The following is a 27,773-nucleotide window of genomic DNA, read 5'->3' as shown; positions in this document are numbered from 1 at the left end:
CTCTTGAGGTCCCTTCCAACCCTAATATTCTATGATTCTATGATTCACACAACGCAGGCAACCTGTAGAACTCTTTTGCCAATGGATGTTGTGAAGGCCATGACTATAACAGGGGTAAAAAAAGACTTAGATAAATTCATGGAGGATAAGTCCATCAATGGCTATTAGACAGGATAAGCAGGGATGGTGTCCCTAATCTCTGTTTGCCAGAAACCAGGAACTGGTGACAGGGAGTGTATCACTTGGTGATTACCTGTTCTCTTCATTTCCTCTGGAGCACCTGGCATTGGCCTCTGTCAGACGACAGGATACTAAACTAGATGGACCTTTGATCGAACACAATATGACCATTTTTATGTTCTTAAATGTGCGTGACTGAATTGTCAACAGAGGAAGTTTTAGAACAAACTGATAAATTAAACAGTATTAAAGTCACCAAGACCAGATAGTATTCATCCAAACATTCTGAAGGAACTCACACATGAAACTACAGAACCACTAACAGGGGTATGTTACTTATCACTTAAATCAGTTTCTGTACTAGATGACTGGAGGATAGCTAATTAAAGCTGATTTTTAAAAAAAAAAAAAAAAAAAAAAAGGCTCCAGAGGCACTCCTGGCATTTACAGGCCAGTAAGCCTAACTTCAGTACTAAGCAAATTGGTTGAACCAGTAGTAAAGAATAGAATGATCAGACACAAAGACGAACACAGTTCATTGGGGAAGAATCCACACAGCTTTTGTAAAGGGAAATCATGGCTCACCAATCTATTAGAATTCTTTGAGGGTGGCAACAAAGGTGCACATGGGTGATCCAATGAATCTCTCATACATGGACTTTCTGAAAGCCTTTGACCAGGGCCCTCACGAAAAGCTCTTAGGCAAACTAAGCAGTCATGGGATCAGGACGTTTAAAACAAACAAAAGGAAGCACTTTACAAAATGCACAGTCAACTTGTGAAACTTGTTGCCAGAGGATGCTGAAGGCCAAAACTGTAACTGTATTAAGAAAAAAAAAGAATTAGATAAGTTCATGAAGGATAGATCCACCAATGGCTATTAACCAAGATGGTCAGGGATATATGGGTGTCTCATAGCCTCTGATTGCCAGATGCTGGGAATGGATGACAGGTGATGAATCACTCAGTTGCCCTCTTCCATACATTCCCTTTGAAGCATCTGGCATTAGCCATTGTCAGAAGACACGACCTTGGGGTAAATGGACCACAGGTCTGACCCAGTATGCCCATTCTTATGTTATGTAGGGAAGCAGATATTGCACAAGCCAAGCACAGTTGCAGGTATTGTACAGGATTCCTACCTCAATCTTGTCAATGAGCTTCAATCTTGACGTGCAGCACATTCTATTTAACTCATTTCCTCAAAGTTTTGCCAACATACCTCAACTTTGTCACAACACTGTATAGTTGCAGGCTTTCCGTGAACAATGCCCATCTGTTCTAGATTGCATGGTGGTTTCGCTAGGTGCTTAAATGTTCTAGGACAGTCTAGTTGAGACCTCAACTCATTTTCAGGTGTCTAGGTTCAACATGGACATGCACTATGCTATTGCCATCTCTGTTTTAGTAAGGTCTCAAACTATGGTTTTATGATTTTAAAAGGCCTATTGGGAAAAATTCATCAGCTTTCTGAGACTGGTGAAGAATCATTTCATAAGCTTCATTAGCTTGTTCCTGAGGTAGTCAAAATAAATTTGTTTTAATTCTTGATACACTTTTGAAGAATCTAGAGCATCCTTTGTCTCTAACACACCTATTGAATAGTTGGTTTTCAAATATTACGCAATCCTAAATAATTTGGAAGAGAAAAAACAAAGATCATTTAGCTAAGAAGTTCAACTGCAGAAGCCAAGTCACGCTTACCTCTTGGATATGGACATGATGATTTAACTTCAGGCATTACCTTTACATTTGGAAACTCTCCGTTGAAATGATGGCTCTCGACAAATGCTTATAATAAAGGCACGAGAGCCTAGTTCCTCCCTCCACCCCCAAAAGCCCTTTCATCTTACTGAAGAAAATTAGAAAGAAAATTCTCTTACCGACAATTCCAATGGTTAATGTCCCCTGCGAACCCCACCTAGCAAGTCGACATCATGACATGTCAGGTCAGGGCAGCCTCAACCACGCTTCCCTGATAGTCAGGTAATAAAAGGAAGGAGTTAAAACAGGAAAGGGACACTTACAGGTTTCTGGATAACATCAGAAAATATGATGCAATATATTCTGATTTGTCACTCAGAGCTTCTGGTAACCTCCAAACAAGATGTTAAAATATTTCTCCAGAGGGACTCAACTACGTTAAATTTCACAGGTTCCTGACCGATACTCAGTTATTTGACAGATATACCTTGCCCATGTAAAGTTTTGCTTTAAAAAAATAAAAACTACAATCAAGATTTTCATTTTAAAGATTGAGATACTCTTTTCTACGCAATAGATTTTAGATGCTAAATTAAAATATACCAGTTTGTAACTCTAGACTTTGTCCAGACAGATTAAGCAAGCCAATTCATTACACACAAAGCAGCTTCATACAAGTCTTAAGTTAACAGAAGCTCCCATTTTTTAGAGAAATAGGAAAACACGCATCACCCAGTGCACTCTTTCTATAAGGCTCTTGGCCACTCTCACAAATAGTTCATTTGAGTGATTGAGAGCCCAATTTTGCAAGCTGTAGTAATTCAAGTAGCCTTACTCACACAAATTGTTCTATGTAAGTCAATGAGTTAGAAAAGATTACAGATAGGAAATTTTCAGGATTTGACCTATATATAGGAAAACAGTAAGAACCCAACCTTGTAGTACTTCACCAAGCAAAACTCCTGTTGAAATGAACCAAGGTTTTGTTTGCATTAGGACTCCAGGATTGGGTGCTTAGTGTAATACTACTTCTATACTAAACTAAGATTCCCTCGCGATACTTTGCTTTGTTTTATTACTAGCCTTATAGCAAGAGTGTTTACCTTTTTATTATTATTATTCAAAATACAATAAATGGGCTTAGATAATGAGGTCCAAATGCAGAGGGGGCAAAAATATAACCAGGTGTCTATAAATACAAAAATCACATTCGTGTGGCTATCTCCTAGTTCTTTTGAATTTAAGAATTTTGAAAAAATTCTTAACAGTATGCTCATTGAAAGATTGTCATCTGGTATCAATATATATACTAATGAAACTGAGTCCTGTTAGAATAAGTTAAAGTACTAGAAAAGACATTTAGCCCTTTGTAAATGCAGACTAACCTTAATGAATTGTTAAAATTAAAAGTTAAGAATTTAACCTTTTCAATGTGAAATTAAGTCTACCAGAACATAATCACTTCAACATTTTTGCTCAAAAAGTTTTGAAATTACTAGAAATCTGGCAACCTATTTTTTTTTTTTAAAGTCAAACACCTTCATATCAATACAGACATTTAAGCAACTGCTATAAATGAGTGATCAAATAATGATAGGAATCCCATTTCATGGCTCCCCCACCAACCCCAGCAGGACACTTGCACAATTGAATTTAAACATGGGTGTGTGAGGGGAAACCCACTTTCAAGATAGAAAATGTATAGCAGGATTTTTCAAGTTATACAGAAGGAAAGGTCAAGACACAGATGTGCAAGAGGTTTTTTTTTTGTTTTTTTTTTAAATTTTCTTTACTATTTGGTTCTGTCAAAATGGTACTGGAAAGGTGGTATAAAATTCTTCCTGTGTGTTTGTCACTGAACATGCTATGCTCTTCCATTTTGTTATTATGGTATGTTTATGGCGATATCTTTTGGTGCCATTCTCTAACTTCAATGTATACCACTGATTCTTTCCCATAGTTTAGTGTGTCTTCTAAAAAGAAGGGTTTTATTTAAAGAGTTTTTGCAAAGTTTAACTGATGCATCTGAGCACCCACAAGTTGCATAAAGAAATCAATGCAGCTTGTAAGTCTCGCAAGTATCAAAATTAACTGAATTTCATTTTAAATTTGTGTAAAATAGATCATTTGACTTTCAGTGTCTATCAAGGCATTAGAATAACTTGTATTTTGGTGTAAAGGTATCCAAAGATGCAGCTTTGTAGTTTAAACAAACAGTTGTAATGTTGTCAAGTGGGGTAGCCGTGTTAGTCTGTATCCACAAAAACAATGAGGAGTCCAGTGGCACCTTAAAGACTAACAGATTTATTTGACCATAAGCTTTCAAAAGCTTATGGCCAAATAAATCTGTTAGTCTTTAAGGTGCCACTGGACTCCTCATTGTTTTAATGTTATTTCTGTTCCCTGCTCTTTTCTGTAACAGATTATATTAGAGTAACTTTAGCCTTTGTCCTTATAAACAAATATTTTGACACTTTCCCTTTGTCAAGGGTCTCTAAGCTGTCTGAAATGTGCATTAAGCAAAAGTTCTGTTCCTTCCAGGGAGGGAAGGCAGTACTTAAATTTGACTCTAGTTTATCTATACCAGATTTCCTCCCCCATCTTTATAATTTACTAAAATGAAAATGATATTTGGGGCTATGAGATTTTGTTTGGTTACCAAAAAGAGAGAGATCTTTTCATGACAATTACTTTAACTACTACAAAGCCAGACTCTGATAGAAGAGGTTAAGATGTATGCTTGTATTAACAGAATTACAAGCCGGATAGTCACTATAAGCGTAAACCTGCAACCCTTACCTAGGCCATATTCTCACTGACTTCACTGCTCAAGTAAGGAATAAGGACTATAGGATTTGGCCCAATGATTTAAGGCAGTTTTTTTAAAATAAACTGGCATACCGTGACTAGAATGTAAGTTAAAAAATGCTTTATGGACTGTTGTATGGCTGATGTTTGATTTGGATCTGTACCCTTAGTTAGTACATGGACACAAAGGGAAAACTCATTTTGAGAAGCAGGTATACATTTTCTCACTCCAGTTCAGTCAGGTCAGAAGCCATAAAACCCATGCAAATGTCTACCAGACTCACAAAAACGGTATGTGGGGGAAGGAACAGTCTCTACATTCTGATCTAATACAACTGTTATGAAAGACAGCAAACAGCACCGAGAGGCAAAGGGAACATGTGCCCACTGAAGTTTAATGTCCCCAACAATTTGTGCGTTTAGAGTATTGTAATATAGTTTGATTAACGTATCTGAAGGAGAGTGTTAATTTGGACATTCAGCAGGTCCAGAAATGATATTTTTTCCTTGTAACAGAAGTTTTAATCCTTTTGTTTTCTTTCTTGAAAAGCAAGTGTTCACTGGGGTACAGCATAGCCCAAAAGATACCGAGAAAACTAATTTCATGACTTGACAGTCAAAAAGACCTCCAGGATTGTCAAAGGTAGAAGTCAACAAAAGCAACAAAATACTCCAAAAAACATAGCTAGTAATCACCCAGAAAGATGGTGACTAGCATTTTTTTAAATTTAAGCCTTTATTATTAAAAGGCATGAGAATTCTAAGGAAAATTGTTCACCATGGCAGATCGAAATGCCAGTAACTGAATTAAGCAGAATGTAGAGAACATGTTTGTGTTGTCTGTAGCAAGCTCAGTCTATATTGCCACAGCACTTTAACTTACAAGTCTCAACCTTATCATAAACATTAGCACAAACAAATTTAACCATTTGACCTAAACTAAGATTCTTGGGACAGAGACTCTCTTCCTATGTGTTTGTACACCACATAGTACAATAAGGACAGATACCTATGTGGGGGCTGCTAGAGGCCCCCACAATACACAACAGAAAGGAACAGGGGCTAACAAATTGCAGTCTCCAAATTCCTTCTCCATATGAGATAATTATTAATAACTGTTTACAAAGCTCTGCAAGAACATTCAGATGCATATGAACCCTTTTAAAACACAAAGCAGTAAGTAAGTATCAGAACTAGATGTGATTAGGTTATAGAACACCAATTAAATAACAGTGCCCCCTTTGGACTATTTGTAATTTCGCCTAGCTTTCAGTCTGATGTTCACAATGCTACATGTTGGAAAGCACAAGAAATTTGAATGAATTTGATCACTCACATAGGCAGTTATACTTTGAAAACAATGTTTCTTCCAAGAATTACCAATGAAATAATGTTTTAGGACACAATTGAATTTGAAATAGGTAATGTTTTGAATAGATTTTTGAGTTTTATTGAAATCTTACATGAACAAGAAATTGGAAATACAATCACATCAAGGAACAAATTGCCACGGCTTTGACGTTTAAGCCAAACAAATTTTGTAGGGCAGATTTTCAAAAAGGTGTGAAGTAATAACAATTTAAAAACACAGTTAACCTACTTCTAGGAATGCAAAACATACAATCATGTTATTTTCAATACAAGAAATCTTAATTTTTTTGTTTTAATTTCTTAAAACTACTAAGACAAAGCACTAGCTTTTACTTTTATGTACAGCATACTCCTATGTAGTCTACCCAAAATCCAAAAAAGGAAACTGTCCAAAACCAGAGGTTCTGCAAAATCATGATTGAACAGTGTGCCCATCCTCCTTTTAAACTGCTAAAATGAAACCTAAAACAATAAAAGCACTGAAACCCCAAACGGAGTTTGGGAATTCTGCAAGCCCATTAATGTCCAAGTGCGTTTATGAAAAAGGAAAATAAAAGACTCGAATATATACACAATAGAGTGATTTCAGCCCAATACAAATGGCAGCCAATTGCTACTGAAAGATGAAACATTAAGCCAATTATTTTTTTTAAAAGGATGTAGCGCTATAGCCAATTCTATGTTGCCAATATCATTCTCAAGCCCTCCTCACTTGTCTACTTCCACTGCTGCCCATAAGTATCCTGATAAAATTCCTGGTTGTCATTATTGTAACCATAGTTACCGGCATAGTCACCACCTTGCTGGAGCGGCTGCTGAGCGATGGGTTGGGAGCCCCAGTTCTGCTGGTTGTTGGTCTGGCGGCGCTTGGAATCAGGTTGGTTGTACCCATCTGCCTTTCTCTTGCCTCCTACGTTGCCCCCACGGTTGCCCCTGGCTCCACGAGCACCACGTCCTCTCTGCTGCTGTGCAGGACCCCCTCTCCCACCCCTGGCTCCTCTTGGTGGTCCCATGGGTGCCCCCCTCTGTGAATAGCCAGCTCTACCTCTTGGTGGTGGTGCTCCCCGCCCCCTAGGTGGTGGTGGAGCACCTCTCCCACCCCTTCCTCCTCCTCTTCCTCTTATAGCATAGCCATCATCATAGCCATAATAGGGATCTTCATAGCCACCACGGTAGTCATGATAGTCGTAACCATAATAATCATCATAATAATCTTCATAGCCATAGTAATCTGGGGGATAGCCATATCCACCTCTCCCTCCACGACCTCTGCCTCTAATAGGAGGTGGCATACGAGGTGGAGGGTAGTAATAATAGTCTTCATACCTAATAAAAAAAAGAAACATGCATTAATTTGTCTTGCAAGAGTCTCCTAACCCATCATTACTTTCTGCTTAAATTTAACAATACATAGGCTGGGAAAGGACTACCTCTGTTAGCTTATGTTCTGTAGCAGCATGAAGTTCTGCAGTATTGTAATGTACAAATAGCAGAAGTGAAGACTTACGCAGTGCTTCTGGAGGCTTGTCTGGCAGCCTGGCGTTCTTTCCTTTTCTTATCTGGTGGTTTAGCTAACACTATTTCAATTTCTTCCCCCTCTATCTCTTTTCCATTCATTTCATTCATGGCCTGCATGAAAGTCAGAAAAACACCACATTTAAGTTTACTTCCAAACAGCAGAAAAATTTTAAGCCTTTCTAAAAATGTTCACTAGTTCACCAAAAAAGATGCAGTTGAAATTGAAGGGAAAATATAACCAATCCTTTCAGGGATTTCACATTGTAGGATACGCTGAACAAATTAACAGATTTTTCACCCCCAAATTTTAACTTTGGCATCTGTTATGAATTGTTAGGTTACTTGTGCCACTGGAAGTTAAAAACTTCCTTCAACACTCCCATTCTTTCACTAGCTATAAGGATGACATGTCAATTTCATTCTAAATCCTTCTATCCTTACAACTGAAACATTTGTTTTGATCATCTTGTCTTTGTATGATAAAGTGAAAAATAAAAGTTTTAAGAACACCTCAATAAGAAATCTGATCTTTGCCAAGTCTAGAACTTGCTAAAAAAATAAGAAGCAACTGAACTGTACACTGGATAGAGCCAATACTCCTACTTTCTTTAAAAATGAAACATGTATTTCAGATAGATGCACAGAATTAAGTTCTTGACTACAGGTATGAACAGCATGCCCACAAACACCTATGAAAACCTGATTTGCATGCATATCAGGTATTTGTACACAAAAAAGTAGTCTTTAGCTAGACCACTCGTGCACATTGACTACATTTCAAAGTCTGGTCCTCTCTCTGAAAGGTATATGGTAAAAGAGGAGCAGAAGGACATTCTGCTAAGAGATCCCCAGGCAAATGCTGCTCATGGGATCCTCCAGGGATGCTCCACAACAAAAAAGAAAAAGTGAGCAAGTTGTAACTTCCTGAAGTCACACAGGGTTGGCTGGAAGGTGGGAAAAGGATCCCTGTGAAAGGGAGGACTTAAGGGGATCTTGGATACTGTTTACTGTTATCTCAAACCTTACTTGAAAGAGGAATCCAACATTTTGGAGAAAGAAAATCTTAGTAACTGAAGTAGACATATAAAAAAACCCTTTAAATCTGACTACATTATTTCTGATCTCAATTGCTCAAATTTTATTCTTGATTTATTGTCATTTCACTAATTCTCTTGGGCAGTAATTTCTATAAAACAGAGCTCCCTTTTGCCTAATTAAAACAGTAGACTCTCTCAATGTATAAACTACAAGATACAGCTAAACAGGTGTTTTCACAACAAAATTTTTGGTGGACTCAGTACAGCCACCAACTCTTGCTGTTGACAGCTTTGACAAATTTTCCTAAAATATTTAATTAACTTTAGAGAAAGCAAATAAATATGCACATATACATATCCAAATCATTGCAATTTATTTATGTAGGGGATTTTGTCCTGCTTTGAGCAGGGAGTTGGACTAGATGACCTCCTGAGGTCCCTTCCAACCCTGATATTCTATGATTTTTTTTTGCAGAGTCAATAATAAAAATAATGTACAGTTGTATTTTAGAGTGCTCCGCTGCCTCTCAACCCATCAAACTCTGGTTCCTGCTGCCTCCCTCCACCCTCCTGGGTGCCCCATTGTCCCCTCCAGGCCCCACTCCTCCCTGCCCCCCATTGTCCTGAGCTCCTTTCCACAGCCTCACACCCCAGGCTCAGCCCACTCCTTGCCTCTTGGCCAGGGAACCCAGTAAGACTGGCCCTGCTGAAGCCCTGTACCCAGAGTCCCACAGCTGAAGCTGGCCTGGGGAAAGGGGGCTGCGCACGCCTGAAGCCCACTTCTAGCTGAAATCAGGAGGGGAGGCTGAAGACCTCTCCCAGAGCCCTCTCCCTAGCGCTGCAGGGAGGAGCTGCTGCTTTGCCCCCTCCCACACCTGTGCCCAGTAGGCTGTCGTAGCCTCAGGAAAACCTCCTGGTGGACGCATGCAGCCACAATGGCCACATTTGAGAAATGCTAAGCTTTGATGGAGAGAAGTTATATCCTCATCCCCAGGCACTGGCTCAATAGCAAAAAAGTTGAGTGCTCGTTCAACAGGCTGTTGCCAAAAGCTCCTTATGAGAGAATAAATCTGCAGCCACCATGCACATTGCTCCAGACTCTGGTAGCAGGGAAAGGGCTCAACTGGTTAAATCAGTAAGCTTCTTTCGACCTCCCGTCAATGAGAGAGCATGCAGCCAACAAGAGCCAGAAAATTATTCCTGGGGGAATTATGCGTCCCTGCGCAATACAGAATTTGCACAGAATTCATGTTCTGTGCACTATTTCCTGTTTCCCCTCACAGAGTTGGGGCTGCAGAGCTGCTGGCAGCCATTAGGGGCATTGTACTCTGCAGAGCCCAGCTCGCACTGAGTGGAGCACCCAGCCCTGGGGGGATGGAGGCTCTGCAAGCTCTGGCTGCCTGGCTTGATCCTCATCCGCTCAGGGATAGAAGATAGACTGGGAGACCCGGCTCTGGCAAACAGTGAGGCCTCACCACACCACGTCTCCCAGCGGGACAGTAAAAAAAGCTGAGGGGACTAAGGGCTCTGGGAGGGAGGGAGTGCAAGCGTCTTGGACCAGGGGGTGTCCCCCAACCTGGAACTGGGTCATCACAGGGGTTTCTCTCTCTACTTCTGAGGGAACCACCCCCCTAATCTGTATCATGGACATATTTGTTGACAGATATTTTGAAATAAATTACTAAAATAATTTAGACTGGAGTGATGCTATTTTGACAAACAAAATATGCAGAATTTTAAAATGTGTGCAGATTAAAATTTTTTTTTTGGTGCAAGATTCCCCCAGGAGTAGAAAATGCTTTTTAAAAAAGGGATTTCTGCAACAGCAATGCTTGTTGAACCTTTCTAGCTACTGAAATGATTAGAATAAATTACTGGAGTTTTCCTGTAGCGGGAGCACCAAACAGATCCTACACTATATAGAATTAAATGTACACTGCAATGTACCACGAAGTTGAGAAAAAAAAATCTCACCAACATACACTTCCTACATATTTTTCACCAAAGGCTAGAGTTAGTGTTTAGCCATTCAAAAGGTAAGAAAACCACAGTCCTACCTTTACCGCTGCACCTCTATCCTCAAAGTGAACAAAAGCATAATCCTTTAATTTCTTCACTCTTTCCAGCTTTCCAAACTCTGAAAAGGATTTTTCGAGGATTTCTTCTGTCACTGTAGTGGCTAAGTTTCTCACAAACAAAACTTTCACCTAATGAAGATAAGTATCAGACAAAGATGCAAGTAATTCCAGAACTAAACAGACATCTGAGGGAACAATCATATTAGCTGACTTCCAACAAACAAACCCATTCCTCCACTATGCTCTACTTCCTAATGACAGATTTCAGCTAAGTCTAAAAATAGGCACTGAGTTTTTCAAAAGAAAGCAGATCACACCCTTTGAGGGTTTTCAGTTTAGTAGTTTTCCTTGCTGGGAACCAGCGTTCCCTCTAAGCTGCACAGCCGCTGGAGAGTCAATCAAGTTATGGGCACTTGATTAGTCGAGCCCCATACAGCTGCTCCCAGGACCCTCCTGCCTGCTATGCTGGGACATGGGGGGAAAGGAGGAGGAAGGTGGCCCCCATCCATGTACCCCATCTTCACAGAGCAGGGGAGGAAGAACAGGGCAACTCAGGAACAGGACAGAGCTGCTTGTGAGTGTCTCTCTGCTTAAAAAGACAATGCACAGTCTCTCATACCACTTCCCCAGCAGCCAGCACACGCGCATGCACACAGTCTGTCACTCACCTCTCAATACATACTTGTGTTGTTACTACTTAGTACTTCCTGCAATGCACGTATATTATATATATTTTACATATAATTTTATTTTTTCAAAGTTCTGTTATTTTAGTTTTTTGACTGATTTATGCATTTCATAACTTAATTCCTCTTATGTTTAAAATGTGATTCCTTGAGTAGCGACTTCTAAAATGCCTAACTTGTCCTGGCTGGAGTAATTATCCCTATGGTAACTTTTTAAAAATATGTATTATATCTTGCTTTTTTGTTTCCACTAGTGGCGCACATCACCTTGACACTGATGCACATAAAATTCATTCCGCACACAGATAAAAAATATTAGAGAGAACGTTGCTGGCAACCAGTGTCATGTGCAAGATCATCAGGGTTTCTGACTGGGAACTCTGGAGTCTGGGGAGCATATTCTTCACTCCGTTCTGTTTTTTGATGACACTAAGGTGGTGTAAGAGAAAATACAGTTATGAAAAAATAACTTTTTCAAGATGTGTTGCTCATGTCCATTCCATTGTAGGCCTGTGCGAGCTTGCCACACACACCTTCCCCAGTGCTGGAAGTTTTTCCCTCAGTGGTATCTGTAGGGGAACCTTTGAAACGGTGTGCATATGCACCAGTATAAAGAGCACCAGCTCCCCCCCACCCTCAGTTCCTTCTTGCTGGAAACTCAGACAGTTGGGAAGGAGGGCAGGTCATGGAATGGACATGAGTAACACATCTTAAAGAACAACAGCTACGAAAGATAAGTCTTTTTTTCTTCAAGTGCTTGCTCATGTCCATTCCATTGTAGGTGACTCCCAAGCAGTACCACCAGAGGCAGATGGGAATTCATAGACGTGTAGATTGCAATATAGCTCTGCCAAAGCCTGCATCATCTCTGGCCTGCTGAGTGATAGCATAATGTGTCGTGAATGTACGTACTGAAGACCACGTTGTGGCCCTGCAGATGTCCGGGATAGGGACATGTGCCAGGAAGGCAGCCGAAGACGCCTGAGCCCTAGTTGACTAAGCCTTCACTATCAGTGGAGGCAAAGCCTGCATCAACTTGTTACAAGTATGGATGCAGATGATGATCCAATTCGATATCCTCTGATAGGACACTGGAAGGCCCTTCGTCCTGTCAGCTGAAACAATAAAGAGCTGGGTTGATCTGCGGTAGGGCTTGGTATACTCCAGACAGAACGCCAGGGCCTGCTGGACATCTAGGGCATGCAGCCGCCTCTCCTCATTGATAAGAGTGAGGCTTTGGACAGAACACTGGGAGGAAGATATCTTGGTTGACATGGAAATGTGACACCATTGTAGGCAGGAAAGCTGGATGGGGCTGCAGCTGGATCTTGTCTTTGGAGAATACCGTGTACGGTGGCTCCAAAGTGAGGGCTTTGCTCTCGGATACATGCTCTGCCGAGGTAAATCGATACAAGGAATGCAACCTTCCACGACAGATGGGAAAGGGACAAGCAGGCATGGGCTCAAAGAGGGAACCCGTGAGCCTGGAGTGGACTAGGCTGAGGTCCCATTGGGAGACCGGGTCCTGGATCAGCAGAAAGAGCCGTTCAAGTCCCTTCAGGAACCTGATTGACATCTCATGCAAGAATACCACTTTATTCTGGACACGAGGATGGAAGGCTGATATGGCTGCCAAGTGCACCTTGATCGAACAGAACGCAAGGCCCTGGTGCTTTAAGTGAAGCAGGTAATCCAGGATGGAGTACACAGAAGACTGAGTAGGGGAGATGTTGCAGCCAGACATCCAGAAGGAAAAAACCACTTCCCCTTTGCCAGGTAAGTCGCTCTGGGTGAGGGCTTTCTGCTTTCCAAGAGAACCTGCTGTACATGACTAGAGCAGGCCTGTTCCTCTGGATTCAGCCATGCAGCATCCAAGCTGTGAGGTGGAGAGAGATGAGGTTTGGGTTCAGGAGCTGACTGTAATCCTGCGAGGGCAGGTCCAGGTGGCTGGGCTGTAGCCACAGGGCTGCTACAGTGAGGTCCATGAGCATGCCAAACCAATGCTGGCAAGGCCACACCAGGGTGATCATGATGACTTGTGCCTTGCCCCTCTTGATTTTTGAGAGGACTTTGCTGATAAGTGGATTTGGTGGGAAGGCATACATCAGTTCTCCCAAATATGACAGGAGAAAGGCATCGGAAAGGGAGCCTCTGCCAAGGCCTTGGATAGAGCAGAACTGATGACACTTTCTGTTCAGTCTGGTGGCAAACAGGTCCACTGAGGGAGCCCCCCACTTCTGGAAGGGCACTTTGATGACCTACAAGTGGAGTGCCCACTCATGGTGAGAGAAGGACCTGCTGAGGTGATCCGTCAGCATGTTTTGGACACTGGGGAGATGTGAGGCTTCCACGTGGATCACATGCTGAATGCAGAAGTCCCACAGGTTGAGGGCATCCTGGCAGAGAGCCGATGTGCACGCTCCCCCCTGCCTGTTTAACAACATGACCTCAATGTTCTGTGTCAAGACCTGCATTACCCGATTGGACAGCTGGGGAAGGAAAACACTGCAGGCTAGATGGATGACCCTGAGCTTCCTGATGTTTATATGTAACGCAAGCACCTCTCAAGACAGTAACTCTTTGAGTTTGCAGTGTATCAAGATGTGCTCCTCAACCAAGGTCAGATGCAACCGATATCAGGGAGACCATGGGTCGTGGACTCTCGTATGGCACTCCTTACAATACCAACCTCGGATTAGTCCACCACTGCAGAGAGCTAAGTACCCTCGGAGGTATGACATGACTTCTGAGGACTGGCTGAGGGAACTGGGATTGTTTAGTCTGCAGAAGAGAAGAATCGGGGGATTTGATAGCTGCTTTCAACTACCTGAAAACGGGTTCCAAAGAAGATGGATCTAGACTGTTCTCTGTGGTACCAGATGACAGAACAAGGAGTAATGGTCTCAAGTTGCAGTGGGGGAGGTTTAGGTCGGATATTAGGAAAAAAAATTTCACTAGAGGGTGAAGCAGCACTGGAAGAGGTTACCTAGGGAGGCGGTGGAATCTCGTTCCTTAGAGGTTTTTAAGGTCAGGCTTGACAAAGCCCTGGCTAGGATGATTTAGTTGGGGATTGGTCCTGCTTTGAGCAGGGGGTTGGACTAGATAACCTCCTGAGGTCCCTTTCAACCCTGACATTCTATGAGGGACTGTGATGACCTTCGTCCAGGTGATGTCTGGCCAGAGAGTAGACTGCTGCTAGCCACATCTGAAGGGGGTACTGCCTGAGTCTCACATGGCGGATAACATGTGTGCTACTTCCATGTGACCCAACAGTCTGAGACAGACCCGGGCCGTGGTGAGCAAACGTGCAGTGATGCTGGAATTAGATGTTACACTGCCTTGAACCTGGCCTCCAGCAGAAATGCTCTGGCTTGGGTAGAGTCGAGTACCATCGCAATAAACTATCCATTGGACTGGGATTAATTTTGATTTTTGTTCATTTATCAGCAGGCTCACAACTTGACAAGCAGCTTGCAGCATCTCGACACTGCACTGGACCTGAACCACGTACAGGCAAATCTGGATACCCCGACGCCTGAAGTAGGCTACCACCATCGACATGCATTTCATAAACACTCTTAGCGCTGTTTCTAGGCCAAAAGGGAGCACTGAAAATTGATAGTGGACGGTTCCAAATACAAAACGTAGGAATCATCTGATCATGGAATATCGACATGTGAAAGTAAGTGTCTTTCAAATCGAGGGCGGCATACCAGTCTCACGGATCTAGGAAAGGAATGATGGAGGCCAAGGAGACCGTGTGAAACTTCCACTTCTTGAGATTCTTGTTGAGGGTCTGCAGGTCGAGGATGGGCTATAGACCCCCTCTGGGATTAAAAAAATAGCAGGAGTAAAACCCCTTGGCCCCTTAAACGCAGCAGGACTTTTTCCATGTCTCCTACTCCCAGAAGGCTCTGCACCTCCTGAGCAAGCAGATGCTCATGAGAAAAGAGTCCTGAAGGAGGACGGGGGTGGGGGAGGAGAAAGAGATAAACTGGAGAGTATATCCCCCTGCTACTGTGCCAAGGACCCACCAGTCTGATGTTAGAGAGGCCCAGGCAGGGAGTAAGGGAAAGAGGCAGTTGGAAAACGGGGGAGCAGGATCCAGGACAGAGACTGGAAGGTCACCCTTGAGTATACCCTCAAAATGCCTGCTTCCCACCCAGCTGGTTACAGGTGGAGCTTAAGTGAGCAGAGGATGCCAAATGGTGGCCTTCCCGGCACTTGTACCCCTTTCCCTTTTTACAAAGAGCTCTGACCAGGGTTGGCTCTGAACAAATTGGTCTGTGGCAGCTTAAATCACTTCCTCACCAGCCCTGGAACGTTCAGGCCCAGGGTGCACAAAGTAGCCCTCGAGTCTTTCAGGCTGTGCAATTGATTGTCTGTTTGCTCGGAAAACAGTGCAGGGCCATCGAATGGGAGGTCCTAGATGGACTGCTGAACCTCTGTTGAAAGGACTGATGACTGTAACCAGAACGCCTGCCTCATCAAAATGGCCGAGGTCATGGTTCGGGCCGCAGAATCTGAGGCTGCTTGGAGGGCTACCCTGGCAATCGCCCTCCCTTCATCGAGGATAGCCAGGAGTTCCTTCATAGACTGCCAAACATTAAAGTCATAATGGCCAAGCAAGGCCTGATGGTTCATCACACTCAGCTGGATACTGGGATGTAGAATACATTTTTCTATCAAAAAGATCAAACCTCTTTGCCTCCCCTTGTTCTTAGGTGTCAATCTCGGTTGACCCTGTCTATCATGCTCATTGGCTGCTGACACAACCAGTGAGCTTGCAACAGGGTGAGTACAAAGATACTCATACCGCTTAGTGGGGACTTAGAATTTTTGCTCCGCCCGCTTGAAGATGTGGGTGGAGGTTGTCTACCACAGGGCCTTAGTGATTTTCACCACTCCCTCGTGCACCAGCAATGCCACCCTGGCGGGGGCTGCAGCACCCCATACATCAAATTGAGAGTCCAAGAGCTCTGCTAGCTCCTCGACTTCCAGCTCCAGGTTTGAGGTGACCCTCTTCAGGGGCTCCTGGCGAGCCTTTGCTTAGTCCTGGGGAACTGGGTGAGAGGGCCCTCACTATTGCCTCATCATCAGGCAAAGATGACGAGGAAGCAGATATAGGCAGGTCTGCCAACTCCGTCACTTCTGCCATGGGAGCCTCAGCAGAGACTGGCTGATCCTGGGGAGCCTGCTCTGACTCCAGGTCCAAATCAGAGGGTGGGCGAGAGACTGTTGCTGACCATTTGTCAGATGCCACCAAAGCCGACCTATGCCCCTGCAGTTGTTGGAGAAATCCCCAGGGATTCCAGAGTTGCCAGAGGCCCATGCTGCCACTGGTGGCCCAGCAGAGAATACCAGTGCCTCTGATGGGTGACCCTGGCCCGTGAGAATAATCTCCTCCCTGTTGGAGCCCAAGAAGGGGGGACATGTCTGGGGACCCAGGATGGTGCCAAGGCTGTCTATCCCTATCCCATTGGCTCTGGCCCTGGACCTCCACTGAGGACCTGTACAAGGGCAATGGCTCTCGGTGCCATGATCACAGTGACGGCATTCAGCAGCTCAGCAATAGTACCCAGCGATCAATGCCTTACACTTAACAAGCAATGCCGCTCCATTGAGCAGGAATGTGAGAGTGAGCAGACTCACGTGTTGGAGACCACTGATGTGCTTGCAGTGAACTGCACCAGCAATCCAGCTACCAGTGACAGGGCTCCAGGGACCAACGTCTCGACTCTCCAGAGCAGTGCTGTGAGCTAGGAGACTGGCTCGGATACTCTCAGCATCAGGGCTCTGGGGACTGGTACCGCGCCTCTGCGGGTCTGTGCTAGCCAACTGGCTATCACTGCCTTGAGCCTGAGGAACGCTGCCTGGAGTCCAGGGGCAGACCCCGGGAACTCTGGCAGGCAAGCCGACCCGTGCCTGGTGGCGCTGCTCAGGTGAATGCTGACAGGGCATCCCCTACAGTGAGGAGCAGTGCTGTACTGATGGGGACCGCTGAAAGGGTCCCAAGGCAAGTTTACTCCTTGAATGGAACACCTCTGCGACCAGCATAGGCAGCACCGACAGGGACAGAATGTCCTTTGCGGCCTGAAAAGCCTTGAGCATGAACAGCACCACCAGGTGCTGAGTGCCTCTGCTGCTCCCAAGTTGGAGCCTGACCTCCAACTGGAGGGGAAGAGCTGTCCCTCGTGGGATCTTTGCTCTCCTCCCCTTTATGGTGTATAAGGCAACATCTCCTCCCAGCCTCTCTTGCTTTTTAGCTGGTACCAGGGATGGGGATTGGTGCCGATCTGAGGACGATGCCAGTGGCGCACTCAGCACCAAGGCCTCAGGGCTGGTAGTAGAGTCCGATCTAGTTGGCTCTGAGGCCTGTGTAAAGGCGGACTCTGTAAGGAGATGAATGTCCTGCTCCTTTTTGGTCTGCAATCAGAAGCTCTTGCAAATGTGATACTTGTGGCTAACGTGGGTTTCCCCTAAGCACTTTAAACAGCTTCTCTGGGGATGACTGACTGGCATAGGTTTCTTGCAACAGTCACAAGGTTTGAAGCCCGGGGACCAGGGCATGCCCCATCCCTGGGTTAAGTACCATTCGGGACTAACAAACTAACACCTAGTCTACACTAAGGGAACTGTAAAACTAAACTATATACAGAAAATTCACAACTAGGCAAGGTTGAAAGGAGTAAGCTTGCCGAGGCAAGGAGATGTTCCAGCACCATCACTGATGGTAAGGAGGAACTGAGGGTGGAGGGAGCTGGTGGTACCCCTTATACTGGTGCATATGCATGCCCCTTCAGAGGGCGCCAAAGCTGTTCCCCTACGGATACCACTGAGGGAAAAACTTCTGGTACCAGTGTATGTAGCGAGCACACACACCTACAATGGAATGGACATAAGCAAGCACTTGGAGAACTTGTCTCAAATCCCTTGCTAGGGATTACCAATGGAACAGAGCTAGCTCTTATGCTTGCTCCTTCCAACACATGGAGGGGGAACAGCTGGAGTGAGATTCTCAGACCTATTGTCCAATCACATCTCCCTCATAATCAGTGTACCCAGAGGAAACTGGATGCAGCAGACAATCCAGCCCTCAGAGAGAGAGTTATGCAATAGAATACTGCAGAGTTTATACTGCTGACATAAGCCACAAGCCTTGGGGTCAATGAGTAATGGGTAGATTCATCTTCCTCCTATCTAACTCTACACTAATGGGAATGGCCTCTCCAGTAGAAGTGCCCTGAACGGTCATACCGGACAGGTAAGTTTGATTTCTAGTGCTAGTTATTTTCACTTGAGGGGCTAGAGTACTGGATGAAAGTGCACTCAACTCACAGAAAAGTAAGCCCATCTAAACTTTTAGAGATTCTTCAACCAATTGAAGAATGACATCATTCAGAGGCAGCACACCTGCCACCACCAAAGGTGTAAATAAAATCATCACAGAATGAAGAGTAGCTCTGCCATCCTTACCTTTGCCATGACTTCTGGATCTGGTTCCTCTACAGGATCAGCCCATTCCACAGTCACAACATTTCCCCAGACTTTTACTTTCCCACTCATCAACCGACGTCGAGCTTGTGCTGCAGACTTGTGATCTTCATATTCCAGGAAGCAGAATCCCCGGTTCTTCTTTTTATCGTCAGGTTGATGATAAAGGATTACATCAACCAAACCCTCTGTAAAACCAACAACTGGATATAGTTTCATAAAATTTAAGACCAGAAGGAACCATTAAATCATCTAGGTCTGACCTCCTGTATATCTCAGACAAATTCCACCCAAATCCCCTACACTGAGCCCAGCAACTTCAGTTAAAACTAAAGCATTTTATTCCTCAGAATACTGAATAGGTACATGCCACATGCAGAGAACAGGAGAAACTGAGGTGCCACCAATGCTTGAGGCCCCTGCAATGACAGGGAATTTATTAGGTGAGATAAGCGAAAGTAAAGATCCATGCTTCAGGGGAAGATCAAAAAACCCACCAAGGTTCCTGCCAATCCGACCTGGAGAAGATTCCTTCCCAAACCAAAAAAAACCTGGCAATCGATTAGATCCTGACCATGGGAGCAAGACACCAGCCAGGCATCTAAGACAGAATTTTCTATACCATCTCAAGGGCACTGACCCACCCTGTCCATCTCTACCCATGGCAAATCTGATGCTTCAGAAGGAGAGAAAAATCCATATTACAATTGGGTATTGGGGGATAAAAAAATTCTTCCTGACCCCTGCAGGCAGCCATCTGAGGCATGAGATCAGATTGTATAGTCACCATAATACAGAGCTACAAGTGTTATGAGGATTTTGAGGGAAATGCACCCAGTCTCATTATCCTTCAAATCCCAAAATGGAAGGGGATGATGAGAGGAATTCACAGATTCCCAAGTCAGGTAAGAGACCAGCATGACTATCCAGCCCAACTCCAGTACACAGGCCAGAAAACCTCTCCCATAAACTGGATTAAAGCATGTATTTCAGGAAGTTCTCTAATCTTAAAGCATGCAAGAGTTCACCATCTTATCAGGTAAACTGTTCCACTATTTGATCACCCGGGCTACTAGGAAACTACAGCATTTCAGGGTTGAATTTGTGCATCTTCAACTTTACACCCATAAAAATCAATTTTTTTTAATCCAATTTTTTAAAAATTTAAATGTTTTTGATAAGTTTTTTCCACAAAAAGCATTTTATCTAAAGATTGTTTTAAATTAAGATACATTATAGCTCAAAGATATCTCATCATAGAATAGAGATTACAAATTCTAATTCTACAGTATTAGACAATATATGCATATAATGTTTAAGAAAAGTTTTGTAAATGAGTTCCAATAGTTCATAGATTAGGGACCCAATTTTATGGCATTCCACAGGCTTCTGTACAGATTATTTAGGTTACTCTTTCTATCTACCCAATGGGACTCAGTGCTCAGTTTAGAAGAGGCCATCTGAGATCCTTAGTTTTGCAGTTCGCAAACTGTGGATGTGTTTCCCCAGAGGTAACATGCTTGATAACAGCAAAAATGTTTTTTAAAAAATATATAGAAGTGAGGAATAACAGACCTCAACTCTACTGTCCCTCTGCAAATTTGTGTACACAGAGTCAATCCCTTACCTCTAAGTGCAAAACTTCAGAAAGTTCAGTGAACCGAAGATTGTTGGGGGCAGAACAGATCGTGACAAGAAGTCTGAATATAAATGTGAGAAGCTAGGGACATACGCTTGTTTTAATATTATATATGTTTGCTGTTGAAGAAAAAATCCAGAATTCTTAATGCTGTTTTAGTTAAATAAAATAATTTAAATGTCTGTCTGGTGATGTTCTCCTCCTAATACAGCATGGCAAGAAAATCCTCCAAATATCAGTGTTGAATTGGAGATATTTATGAAGTCACTGAAGTAGATAGGTCACTTCCCAATTACCTTTGGTAAATGAAATAAACAATCATTCATTTTCATATATCTGAAAAGTCTTCAAAATAAATCACTGTTTAAAAACGAAACCTATATCTGAGTTGTGAAGAATATGTACACCTCTACCCTGATACAACGTCGTCCTCAGGAGACAAAAAACACATCTCATCGTGTTATGGGTGAGACCATGTTAATCAAACTTCCTTTGCCCTCCTGCCCGATCCTTGTTCCCTGACCACCCCCTCGAGAGGCCCCTGTGGCTAACCACCCCCATGACCCCATCCCCTAGCGAACCCACTGTCCCCTAACTGCTTCAACCCCTATCCATCGCTCCCCTGCCCTCTGACAGGCACCCACTGGCAGCGGTGGGAAGCAGAGCAGCCCAGCCCCAGCCTGCTCCACTCCGCCACCTCCTAGCTGTGGCACTCCGCTTCCCGCTGCCGGTGAGTGCAGGGAGGTTGGGGAAAGGATGCCCCTCCGCACTCACCTGCAGGAAGCAGAGCAACGAGGCCCCAGCCGTGTCGCTGGAGGGGGTGGCTGGGGAAAGGTTCTGCACTCACCTGCCCAAGGGGAAGTGGAACGCCACAGCTGGGAGCTAGCACAGTAGAGCGGGTTGGGGCCAAATTGCTCCGCTTCCTGCAGCAGGTGAGTACAGAGAGGTTGGGGAAAGGATGCCCCCCATACTCACCTGCGGCAGGAAGTGGAGTGCTGAGGCTGGGAGCTGGCGGAGTGGAGCAGGCTGGGCTGCTCCGCTTCCACCGCTGCTGGTGAGTGCTGGGGGGAGGGGGAGAGGAATCCCTTCCCCCAACCCCTCCCCCCCCGAGCGACGTGGCTTGGGCCGGGCGAGGGAAGCAGAGCGGGCCCCCTGCTAATCCCTGGGCCACTCTGGGACTGTGGGCCCCCAAAAGTGCCCTTCCACAGTTCCTGGGGATGGGGAAGCCCCTGACACCCCCGAGATCCTCTGCCCCTTATCAAACCCCTTGGCCCGGCACCCTCAGAGCTTTACTGCCTTGTATGAGAACCTGCCTTGTATCAGGTCGCCTTATAAATCGAGGAAGTTGGGAAAAGGACGCCCTCCGCACTCACCTGCGGCGGGAAGCGGAGCGCCACAGGTGAGAGCTAGTGGAGTGGAGCTTTACTGCCTTGTATGCGAATCCGCCTGATATTGAGGTAGAGGTGTATTAAGGTTATAACAACCAACAAGAACGCACTTTTATGTAGAAAACCATGATTAAATAGTCTTCCTGACTAGTGATTTAAATCAAATCCACTCTGAAACCATGTGATTTTGTTATGCCTCTATCAACAAGATTAAAAAGCTCTGCATTACCACATATATCTTTTCCATGTGCAAGTATCCATACAGTGAACAAGCCACCTCTCAACATGTTTCTATCAAGTCTCTGCAGACTCAACGGCTGAACACTGAACTAAGTGCATCCAAGTACCTCAGACCGTCGGATACATGCACACAATTTACCCACACACAAGTCAGGTTATCAGAAACTGGACCTAAAAAAACTCCAGTCCAACCCTACACACCACTCCTCTACATCAGATTCACCTTCCTGGATTCTGCACACCAGACCTATTAATTGTCAAAAGTGGATAGGAGGATGGGGCACATGAAGTATCGCATATTCCATTTCAGCCCTGACTTGGACGTTATTAACTAAAACATTTAGTGACAGTTAAGGCTGTAATGTGACGCATCTGACCCATTCAAATCCTTAAAGGAAGAGTCTCCTGCATTCCTTGGACACTTCCACACTGCATTACAGCTCAGTTGGTCACACAATTCAGGAGTCTATAGGACTTTCACTTCCATTCCCCAGCAGATACTGAAAAGCAACATATATCCCAGCTTCAAACCTGTATTCTAACACAGAACTGTGTTGACGCAAAAGTATCACACGACATCTATGCAGTCTGTTAATCTGCCTTAATATTACCTAGGTCATCACTAGGGTTTTGCATTAGAGCAATGGTAGGCAACCTGCAGCCCAGCAGGGTAAACCGCTGACACGCTGCGAGACAGTTTGTTTACATTGACTGTCTGGAAGGCACAGCTGCCCGCAGTTCCCAGTGGCCATGATTTGCCATTCCTGGCCAATAGGAGCTGCAGGAAGTGACACGCGCTAGTTGTTGCTTCCTACAGCTCCCGTTAGCCGGGAACAGCGAACTGTGGCCACTGGGAGCTGCGGGTGGCCGAGCCTGTGGAAGGTCTATGTAAACAAACGAACTTTCTCGTGGCCTGCCAGTAGATTACCCTGATGGGCCGCAGGCTGCCCACCACTGCATTAGAGTGTGATAAGGTACATAGTTGACTGGCTGATACAGTCTGAGTCTCAATTAAGGCCAACAACAAGGGTGGGGACATATATGGAAATATAAATAGCAGTCAGTAGAAATTCATGGTTTCCAATTCAAGGAAGCTTCCCCTACAATAAACAGTATTGCGTGGGAACCTCTCTCAAAATACTTAAATCATCCTACTTCTGAAATTTATGTATTCTGTGTATCAAACCAAGCTGCACCAAACAAACATGAAAAACTCCAATACAATATCAATTTTAGTTTCTACTTTTTGTCTTATATTTTCTTCATTTCTGAAAAATATTTAACATGCCAATCCCTTCTGTCCCAGGAGAGAATTCAAGGGATCCTTTCCTCATCTCTCTCTGAAAAAAAAAAAAGAGTCAGAGGCTGGGTGGGGCAGACTCAACTCTTTTCCTCTCTGCTCCCTGCAGTTCTTATAACTTGGTACCCTATTAAGGAAGCAATGGGACACATTTCCTTCCTGCAGGAGAATCGCAAGAGAGAGCAATAATTCTGCACCAACTCTCCCTGCATCTTCTCCAGCTTTGTGATGGTGGGTTGCTTTCTCCTCACAACCTCTGCTTATGATTGGGGAGAAGGGGGGTGGGGGGAGGAGAAGAGGAGAGAAAACAAATGGGGTTAGCACTGGTACCTGACCCAGCTACTTGCACCCCTCACCCAGCTACTCCCACCCCTCACCAACTCCATATTTTGTGGGTCAAAAAGTTGCTTGATCATTCCCTTCAACCTCTAAATTGACTCTAAGTGCTGCTTCCATGATATTCTTCACCAGATGGTCTATCTTTAGAGGCTGCCCCAGAGCCTCTCCCTCTGTTATAAGATCTGAGTTTGACCACTCAAAGTCACTCAGAATAAAGATAAGTTTTATTTAAAAGTAGATTAACTCTAACTGACCCAGCTCTCCACTCACTTTTTTTTTTTTTTAAACAAAGTATTTAAAAAAAACTGAGCTCGGCCTTTTAAAAAGTTAGTTTCTGATGCTCAGTTTCCTCCATATAAAAAAAGTTTTGTTAGCAGTCACATCTAGAATGCACAGCAGGTAGAGAATGGTGAATGTAAAAGAAATATGAACCTTTCACACAGGCTATCAATCTGGAAGTTCATAAAGCCTATGGTACTTCCCACCAGCAATGAACCTGGAACTCCATTTGGAAATCATTTTTCATTATCACTGGCATTTAAAATTTACTAACAGTTGCTGCTATACTATGAAAATTAATTTCTGGCACTAATTTTTTACCATACAAACTCTTTGTTAAGCAGAAGCTCTTTACCTGTGACTTTACTGAACTCTTCCAATATGTTTTCCTTGGTCTTGTTCTTTGGAATTGATCCAACAAACAGTCTGTTGTTCGCCACAGAGATGCACACTCCAAGGTGTTTCCCAGGACGGATTTCATAGTTGTCACACTGGGGAATATGATGAGATGCTAATAGTATATTTCAGTTTTAACTCCTTAATTCAATATGGATCAAAAGGATAGATAGCCAAAATTATTAACTTAACATCTCTATTAAGGAATTTTATATATTTCAGATACAATATAAAATCTTCACTCTATGTAATAGTAATCATGCTATATTGGCCAGAATTCGTTAGCTTACTGAAAAGTTCTGAAAAGCCACAAGACAAAACTATATTTTGATAGCATTTCTCTCCACACTACCCTTCATATGCTGCTTTTCTTCTCAGGCCAAAAGAAAATTTTTCCTTCACCTGGAGAGTATCCTGAATATTGTGGTTGCTACCAGAATACACATACCAGTTATATTATTAGCCTGATGTGAAACAATCAAATCTATTAAATTATGAAACAGTCTTGAGGGTGCAAACACAACATAAGGTTGTGAGTCGCATCATACGCGCATTTAACTTACGCAAATTCAACTATATGCGCTTGGCAGAAAAAAGAATAAGACGATACCTGTGAATAGTGCAGGCAATTCCACCCAATGAGCATATGCCCCTGAGTGAGTGTAAGATGGAAGACATGAATTTGCTGTTCCCTCAGTCGGTTTCAGTTCCCGTGTGCCTCTCAGCGTGAGCATCTCACCTCGCTGAGTGTGATTCTAGTGTTCAAAGATACATATTTTTCATACAACACGGCCCCTAAATGCAAGCCAACTACTTCATCTGGTGCTCAACCGAAGAAAAAAAGTGATCTGTTCCAACGCTGGAGGAAAAACTGGCTGTGTTGGACTTATTGGGAGATGGTATGTCGGTCTCCAACATGGCGGGTAAATATGGCTGCAACGAATCTAGCATCCATACCAACAAGATTTGAGAGAGAAATTATTCAAGCCACGGCATCAAGTGCTCCAATAACTGCTAAGGTGACGAGCCAGGTGTGTTAAGACTTTAGTGAAGACTGAAAAGGCATTAAACTTATGGCTGGAAGACATGAACCGTAAACGTGGGCCTATCGATGGCAACGCGTTGCGAGAAAAGTCTCCTAGCCTCTACGCACTGTTCAAACCTCCTGCCGAAGAGGGACAGCCTTCTGATGAGAAGGAATTCAAAGCCAGCCAAGATTGGCTTAACAGTTTTAGGAACTGCTTCAACCTCAAAAACGTGCAGACTACTGGTGAAGCTGCATCTTCCAATGAAGAGGCAGCAATAGCCTACCCTGAACAATTAAAGAAAATCATAGAAGAAAAGGGCTCTCTTCCGAAACAAGTTTCTAATGCTGACGAGACTGGGCATTTTTTTTTCCAGAAGAGCCCAACCACACTTACATTTCAAAATCAGAAAGACAAGCCTCTAGCTTCAAAGCAGCTAAAGACCGTGTGACTGTTGTTTTGTGGCAATGCGACTGGACATTTAATAAAGCTGGGCTTGCTCTACAGGGCTGCAAATCCCCATGCCCTAAAAGACAAGAACAAAAAACCTCTCCTGCCTGTGTTCTGGCAATCAAATAAAAAGGCTTGGGTGATGGCAGCAATATTTCTGGATTGGTTGCACAAGTGTTTCATTCTGGAGGTCAAGTGGTACCTCGAAGGGAAAGGACTTGACTTTAAAGTGTTACTAATCAGACAATAGTCCTGGCCACCCTACGGCACTCCCGTTTGCACATAACGACACTGAAGTTGCATTTCTCGCCCCCAATACCATCTCCATCCTCCTTCCTCTCTACCAAGGCCAGGTACATGAGGCTTACATTCTCACAGATACGTAGCACTATGGATCCTGATCCCAATCTTAAATGTGATGGAGTGTTGGAAGTCCTGCAAAACTGCCAACTGCATCACTTACATTAAACAGGCAATGGATGCAATCAAGCCTGAACATTCAATGCATGTTGGTGAAACTTATGGAAAAAATGTCTGAATGATTTTAAGGGTTTCCCAACCATTGACAAAGAAGTGAAACGCATTGTTCAGGTGGCCAGTCAAGTGGGTGGTGATGGCTTCGTCGACATCCTTGAGGAAGAAACTGAAGAATTAATTGAGAGCCACAGAGAAACACTGACTAACGAAGAGTTACAGGAACTGATAAAATCATCTACAGAAAACGCAGATGACAATGACTAACAGGAAGAGCCAGCAAGTTGAAACCTTCATAAATTTGCTGAAGTGTTCCAAGCAGCGAAACACTTGAATGATTTAATTTCTGAATACGATCCCTCTATGGAACGATGCCTCAAAATCACTCATAGTATTACGGACTATTTGAGACTGTATCAAGAAATGTTTGAGCAGCTCAAACGACAACAGCGACAGTTGCTGATCACGTTTTTCAAGGAACAACCACCAGCAGCAGATGAGCCTACAAAATCAACTTCTTGAGCTGAACCAGAGAGGGGAAGGGCGCACTCCCCATGAGCCTGCACAGCACGAGGGTCAAGTCCCAGGGAGGGACAGGGTCCCAAACATGTGGATAGAGGTGCTCCCTTTAAAAACCTTGCTCTCATAGGATAGGCAAAGAGACCTGCCCTGGAGTGGAGGATGCAACGCTGAGATGGCTGCTTGGTGGACCTTGATGGAAGATAGGGACTACCCTTTAAGCTTGAGATGCAACAAGTAGTCCAAAACATCCTGCAGCTAGGCCTGAAGATGCTGCTCCAAAGCCCAGCATGCGAACTGCTTCCACTTTGCCAGTTAGATCGCCCTGAGTGAGGGCTTTCTGCTGTCCAACAAAACCTGCTGGACCAAAACCAAGCATGCCTGTTCTTCTGCGCTTAGCCATGCAAGGGCCACACTGTCAGGTTCGGATGCAGCAGGTTGCCGTGGCTCTGAAAAAGCAAGTCCAGCTGAAGAGGCAGGGAAAAGGGGCAACTGCCGAAAGATTCAACAGCATGCTGAATCAGTGCTGATGGGGCCATGCGGGGGCCACGAGGATAATTCTTGCTCTGTCCTGCTCGACTTTCACCAGGACTTTGCGGATTAACAGCACCAGTGGAAAGGCATACATGAGCACCCCCAACAAAAGGTGGAGGCTATCCAGACTCTGGATGGAAAAGAACTTGTTTGAGTCCAGACAGAACAGGAAGTGCTACAAGTCTACATGGGGAGTTCCCCACCTTTGGAAGATTATGTCGACCATGGGGATGGAGAGACCATTCATGGTGAGATGAGAAAGTCCTACTGACCTGATCTGCCAGGACACTCCTGGAGCTGGGTAGGTGAGCCAC

At 44.1% G+C, this 27,773-nt stretch overlaps 1 protein-coding gene and 1 long non-coding RNA gene across 3 annotated transcripts in view; both read right to left on the bottom strand.

The window, feature by feature from the left end:
• The window catches only part of LOC115637701, a 30,971-nt gene extending 26,819 nt beyond the window's left edge, over positions 1-4,152 (bottom strand). The window contains exon 1 of the long non-coding RNA XR_003997331.1: positions 2,064-4,152. This is a non-coding gene — a long non-coding RNA (uncharacterized LOC115637701). The remainder of the gene's footprint in view (positions 1-2,063) is intronic.
• A 1,962-nt stretch (positions 4,153-6,114) lies between these two features.
• HNRNPR (heterogeneous nuclear ribonucleoprotein R) overlaps positions 6,115-27,773 on the bottom strand; it is a 62,883-nt gene continuing 41,224 nt past the window's right edge. For both annotated transcript variants that reach the window (XM_030539202.1, XM_030539204.1), the window contains exons 7-11: positions 24,417-24,552; positions 18,859-19,064; positions 10,676-10,825; positions 7,571-7,692; positions 6,115-7,389 (exon numbers count right to left, since the gene is read on the bottom strand). In XM_030539202.1, the coding sequence (XP_030395062.1) occupies positions 6,780-7,389; positions 7,571-7,692; positions 10,676-10,825; positions 18,859-19,064; positions 24,417-24,552 (1,224 nt within the window). In that variant the 3' untranslated portion in view covers positions 6,115-6,779. The remainder of the gene's footprint in view (positions 7,390-7,570; positions 7,693-10,675; positions 10,826-18,858; positions 19,065-24,416; positions 24,553-27,773) is intronic.

Source organism: Gopherus evgoodei, chromosome 20, assembly GCF_007399415.2.
Source record: "Gopherus evgoodei ecotype Sinaloan lineage chromosome 20, rGopEvg1_v1.p, whole genome shotgun sequence".
NCBI lineage: Eukaryota > Metazoa > Chordata > Testudines > Testudinidae > Gopherus > Gopherus evgoodei.
This window is presented reverse-complemented; position numbering and strand designations above follow the sequence as displayed.